At 51.1% G+C, this 6,000-nt stretch overlaps 1 protein-coding gene across 1 annotated transcript in view; it reads right to left on the bottom strand.

Moving 5' to 3' along the window:
* The window catches only part of crb (cell polarity complex component crumbs), an 83,363-nt gene that overhangs the window by 6,176 nt on the left and 71,187 nt on the right, over positions 1 to 6,000 (bottom strand). The window contains exons 8-13 of the mRNA XM_011508031.1: positions 5,700 to 5,853; positions 4,227 to 4,691; positions 3,519 to 3,834; positions 2,808 to 3,227; positions 1,946 to 2,348; positions 145 to 600 (exon numbers count right to left, since the gene is read on the bottom strand). Of these exons, the coding sequence (XP_011506333.1) occupies positions 145 to 600; positions 1,946 to 2,348; positions 2,808 to 3,227; positions 3,519 to 3,834; positions 4,227 to 4,691; positions 5,700 to 5,853 (2,214 nt within the window). The remainder of the gene's footprint in view (positions 1 to 144; positions 601 to 1,945; positions 2,349 to 2,807; positions 3,228 to 3,518; positions 3,835 to 4,226; positions 4,692 to 5,699; positions 5,854 to 6,000) is intronic.

Genomic DNA, 6,000 nt, shown 5'->3' with positions numbered 1-6,000 from the left:
TCTCTCTCTCTCTCTCTCTCTCTCTCTCTCTCTCTCTATCACGTTCTCGGGGCAAAAAACAAACAAACAAACAAACAAACAAAAAACAATCAAAAGGTTTAATTTGACGAGCCTGAAGGTGGCCAGAGACGCTAGACGACTCACCCATTCGCCGTTAATGATGAGATCCTCGGTGCAGCCAACGAAGAATGGCGGCCCGTGTGGGAGCTTCCTGAGATAGCTGACGGTGCTGCCGATGTAGGTCGTCGAGAAGGAGGTGTAGGTTGCGTTGGCACCCTCGTTCAAATTGATCGGATATATGGTTTGCTCCTCGTTGGCGGACAGCACAAGGTGCGTGGCGTTGATCGCTACGAAGACCTTCTGCCAGCTGGAGTCGTTCAAGCCGCTGCCGATGAAGACGCCGTTCCACTTGTTGAGGAGGCTCGAGTGGAGGTTGAGCTTGCCGCCCACGAGCTCGAGCATGTAGTAGGTTGGACCCTTGCCCATCGCCAGCAGTCCATTCGGTAATGTCGTGCGAAATCGAAACTGAATGTCGTAGCCCTCTTCGCGGCTCGTGTTCACCGTCACCAGGGAACTGCCGCTCAGCGACATCGTCGTTACCTGTGCTCGGTCGTCACGATCAAATGATTTCGGGTCTGCGCGGGGTGTAGATAGGAGAAGGTCAGTGCTACCCACCTGTTCCTGCCCTCGTGGTTAGAACACGGTTAATGGAAAGCATGCGGACAGTTAAAATAAAGACGGTTAAGTGCAATGGCCATTAATCGTGTAATCTGCGTCGGTACTTTAATCGTTAATCGTTAATTAATAATTAATAATTCAATGTGCAATTAATTCCCTCGGTTATTGGGTTATTAGTGAAGTATTGGGAGGCTCCGATTTCTACTCGAGAGGCGATCTTATCGAATCTTATCGATTCCACTCGACATGGAACATCAACTCGTCTCATAATGAATATCAACGCTTATTCGTGCTTAGTTCTCTGCCAAAAATAAACTATAAAGCTTTTACAGGGATATGACTTTGTATCGTTAATTCGTTTATTGGTAGTGAAAGCGAATAATTTTCTATTTACGGCCGAGTCGTTCTTATCGCGCTCTTGCTCATTTAATTACTCCACCACCAAGCTACATTATATACATCCGAGCTATATTGAAAAAAATTTCTTAATTTGTGAGCTCGCGAGAACGCGTGTATCCTTACAAAGTCGCTAAACGTCAAATTCTCTACCAAGGCACCCATTAATTAAAAAGTTATATTATTTATAGACAAGTAGCGCAGATGCGCGTGCATTAGGAATGTAACGTTCCTTCTGTTTCTTTCTTTCTTTCTTTTATTTTCTTTTGTTTTCGCTAGTAATGCACAACTTCAGAGTCACCAGCTCTTGCGCAAGTGCGAATAATACGTCGCGTGAAATGTGCGTTAAGTAAGTTAAGCAAGTGCTCGCGGAAAGTATATTAGAGAAATTGCACGAAGTTGCATTGCCAGTGCGTTGGCGAATGAGCGAGGAAAGGAGGAGCGAATTCGAGGCGCAACGAAGCTGTGCCAATGAAGAAAAAGTGAGCGCGTGTGCTTTGCACGTGCAGAATATAAATCATTATCGAGTGGCCTCGAATTGATCTTAGCGGGCCAGGCTCCTTGGCTCCAGCGAGCTACGATTATTATTCCCCGTCACCCTGTAAATGAATTAGTCTTCGTACTTAAAGCCATAGAGAACGCATAATTAAGCGAATGGGATTGATTGAATGAGAGAGATTCAATAGAATTAATTGGATAGGGATGTTGAATTAATGATGTTGAATAACTGCTCAATGTTAACGAAGCGAAGCAAAGTAAAGCGACGAAGGGGAGCAGTTGGTCGATGGGTAAGGCCGAGGTTCGCTGGGCCCGAGAGCCCCGCTTGGAAACGAGTGGCCGTGACCGTGTCCTCGTGACCAAGACGACTCACGTGATTGCATATCTCCCCGTGGAAGCCGTTGGGACAGGTGCAATTGAACTTGTGCTCGGTCTCGTCGACGAGGTACGGCCAGCATGTGCCGTTGTTCATGCAGGCGTTGCCCTGGCAGCCGATGAGCGGCACCGAGCAGTTCTTCCCTCCGTATAGGGCCTCGCAGCTGCAGACGTAGTCGGCCCGTCGGTCGTAGCAGATCCCGTGCTCGCAGGGGGCGTGACGCTTACACTCGTCGATGTCGATCTCGCACTTGTCGCCCTCGAAGCCCTCGTCGCACTCGCAGGTGTAGCCCCCGATGCGGTCCATGCACACGCCCTCGAAGCACGGATTGCTCTCGCACTCGTTGATGTTCGTCTCGCAGTTCTTGCCCGTCACGCCCTGCACGCAAATGCACTCGTACCTGAAAACGTTAAGCGGGCGCTTTCAAAAGAGCCGTTATTAACTCGGCGATGTCGAACGATCTTGATCGATCTTCCGCCGATCCCGTGCCGTTCTCCAACACGAACCCCCGTCCCAATGCCAATCCCATGGCCCAAGCTGCGATCTTCCGCGCCTCATTGTCCCGTCAATGGCTCTCGTATCTCTAATTTCTTCGCGAACGATTAAACGAGGCTCGAAAAGCGCAACATTAATATTCGGGGTGAGACCGAGCCAATTCGTTACTTCGACTCGATTGACTCTTAAACTCCCCGTCACCGTCCCCTCCCACCGTCCCCCTTCCCCTATAACGGAATCGTGATCGCGAGGATCTAATGGTGTCCAGCAGTAGAGCCACAATGTCTGGTCCACAGTGTCAGTGAGCTCGCGCATTACGTGTCCGACCCGTTGACTCGTCGCAGCAAGCTACTTAGGGACTTACCCGCTGGCGTTGGCGTAGCTGAACTCTTGCATGAAGATCGCTGGCTTGTTCGTGACGTCCTCATTGTAGAGGTTCTCGTTGGACCTCTCGAGGCAAGTGCCGTTGAATTGGCAGGGCGAGCTCTCGCACTCGTTAACGTCGATCTGACAATTCTTGCCGGTGTAGCCCTCGTAGCACTTGCACTTGTAGTCCTTAATCTCATCGAGACACTCAGCCCCGTTGACGCAGGGATCCGAGAGACAGTCGTCGATGTTGGTCTCGCAGTGGTCGCCCTCGAAGCCCGTGTCCGAGCAGTCGCACGCGTACGCGTTGACCTCGTCGATGCACTTGCCCTTGTTCTGGCAGGGCTGGGACTCGCAGTCGTCGACGTTCGTCTCGCAGTCGAGGCCGGTGAATCCGGGCGAGCACACGCACGTATACCTGAATGGGGAGTCCTCGTCAGTATTAAAAAAAAAAAAAAAATTCGCGCGTTCGGGTAATCGCGCGACGAGGACACTTTGCTCCGTACGAGCAAGATCGTCGGGTTTGGCAGATAAAAGTAATTGGGAGTACCGTCGCGGCACTCTCGCACAATTTATGGTAAAAAAATTTTCACGACGAGAGGAAAATTGTAGAGCAGCTATTTACGGGAGTTATGATGCTTTAACTTGTTTAACCGTGTCCCGGGCGATTATCTCGTAGAGCAATTGCAAGTGTAGAGTTGGAACTGACCTTGCGATCTCGTCGACACAGGTCGCACCGTTCTTGCACGGTGAGTTCTCGCACTCGTCGACGTCCTGGTCGCAGGTCTTGCCCGCGTAACCTGGCGGGCACTGGCACTCGAACGTGTTGATCTTGTCGATGCAGGTGGCGTTATTCTTGCAAGGGCCGCAGAGACACTCGTTGATGTCGAAGTCGCAGTGATCGCCGGAGAAACCGGGCCTGCAAAAGCAGTCGTAGCTGCCAAGGCTATTCACGCAGATGCCTTTGTTACAGAGCGAGCTGCCAGCGACCTTGCACTCGTCCACGTCTTCGTCGCAGTTCGAACCTGCAACGGCAATAATGTTAACGTTACGTCGACCTCGGGCTTCGCGGTTAATCGCGCGGTTAATGGCGGCGTCAAGCGCGATCGTTATATCAATAAAAACTCTTTCCTCGATGCTACACGAATGAAATTTATAATTTGTTTTTTAAAAAATTCAGCGCTTGTCAAATATTTGAAATTGATTTTTGAATGTGAGGGGCGTCTAGATGGTCGTGGATTGTCGCGGTTATGGAACGAAGCACGGCTATGACCCACCGAGGTGGATTATTTATAAAAATCTTTTTACGGACTTGCGTAGGTAGGAGGAAGCGACGAACGCCGTTTTTCCGGCACTTGACAAGAGAAGACAGGGGGGGGGGACATCGCGTGGTTTGTAATAGAAACGCTGCACTTACCGGTGTAGCCGGCCGGGCACTCGCATCTGTAGCCGTCGTCGGGCAGTTGTATGCAGGTGCGATTGCCGCAGGGTTTGTTGACGCAGGGGTGGATGGCGAGGGTACAGTTGGGCTCCCTGTAGCCATCCCTGCACCTGCACTCGTAGCCCGCGACACCGTCCACGCAGACTCGTCCCTCGGGGCAGGCGACGCCCGCGCACTCGTCGATGTTCACCTCGCAGAGCTTGCCCTCGAAGCCGAGGGTGCATTCGCAGGCGAAGTCGCGCCGCGACTTGGTACCGAGGACGCAGCTCCCGTTGTTGGCGCAGGGTTTCGCCGCGCAGGCGTCGTACTCCCGCTCGCAGTTCTCCCCGATAAAGTCCCGGGTGCAGTTGCACGAGTAGCCGTTCGCCCGGTCGACGCACGTGCCGCCATTCAGGCACGGCTGCGACTGGCACTCGTCCACGTTTATCTGGCAGTTCTTACCTGGAGGAATGGCAGCAGTTTATTTACCGGGAATAGCGAGGTGGTCGGGTTTCCCCTCTACCGCCAACTTTCGTTTAAGTAGGTTTATAAAATTAAATTAATAGCTCTATCGTCATACACGACTGCTGTTTACGTTCTGTTGTCTACGTTCACCTCGATATAAATACAGCTACATAAATAGATAGATAGATAGATAGATAGAGAGAGAGTGAGTGAGTGAGTGTGTGAGCGAGTGAGTGAGTGTGAGAGTGTGAGAGTGAGTGAGTGAGTGAGTGAGTGAGAGAGACAGTGTGCGCGCGTGTGTGTGCGTGTGTGTCAAAGACACAGTATCTACGCCGAGAAATACTGTATTGTGGAAGAATAGGCTTTGGTAGGTTAATATTTCCGTTATCGAGGGGGAATTTAATGGATTAACGTGAGCATTAATGGAACAAGGATCGGAGACGCACGAGCATGCTCGAGGTAAACAGGATTGCATGTTATAGACGATTTAGAAACGAGGTGATTGTATAGTAGAAACTCAAACCATTAATTTTGAGAGCAAAACTCGCTCGAGCACATCTACTCGATTTAAGATCACATGCTTCCTAATAGCCTCTTTATTGAAATGGTCACCAAATTAAGCATACGTCTTTACTTTCGGCACCACGCCACCAAGTCTCCTTCATAATAGCCCGGATATAAAAGGCAAGGTAAGAGGATGATGAGGGGAGAAGAAAAATAAGCAGCTGCCATCCTTGGCAGATAATTATCGTCTGGTAGGGAACGTAGGAAACGGCGAGCAAACCATTGGACACGTCGTGGTATCACGACGCTTGCGACATATTAAAGAATGGGGTATGGGGCTAGGATATTTATCTCGAAGTTGGGTTGTCGGGGAGGGGGTTAAGTAGAGGAGAGTGATCAATTGGGGGGAAGGGGCTTGACGATGCAAAGGCGCATGCGATAAGCGACTAAATAGTTTGAGAGGTCAAGGTTGCGAACGATGAGCATGGAGCGTGAGTTTACCGGTGAAACCGGACAGGCACTGGCAGTAGTAACCATTCAGCTGGTCAATGCAGACGCCGGCGTTGCGGCAGGGGTCGCTGCTACACTCGTCGACGTCGACGGAGCAATCGGGGCCCGTCCAGCCTGGCTCGCACACACAGTAGTAGCCCACCGACTGCGGGCCCAACGCACGGATGAAACCATCAATCAGCCATTATAACGCACGAGCGCACGCACACGCTCACGCAAACGCAAACGTACACTCGCAGAAAGAGAGGCAGCGACACAGCACAGCCGGGGAAAATTGGACAGGCGAGACGCG

The sequence above is a fragment of the Ceratosolen solmsi genome, unplaced genomic scaffold (genome assembly GCF_000503995.2).
Source record: "Ceratosolen solmsi marchali unplaced genomic scaffold, CerSol_1.0 scaffold1, whole genome shotgun sequence".
Classification (NCBI taxonomy): Eukaryota; Metazoa; Arthropoda; class Insecta; order Hymenoptera; family Agaonidae; genus Ceratosolen; species Ceratosolen solmsi.
This window is presented reverse-complemented; position numbering and strand designations above follow the sequence as displayed.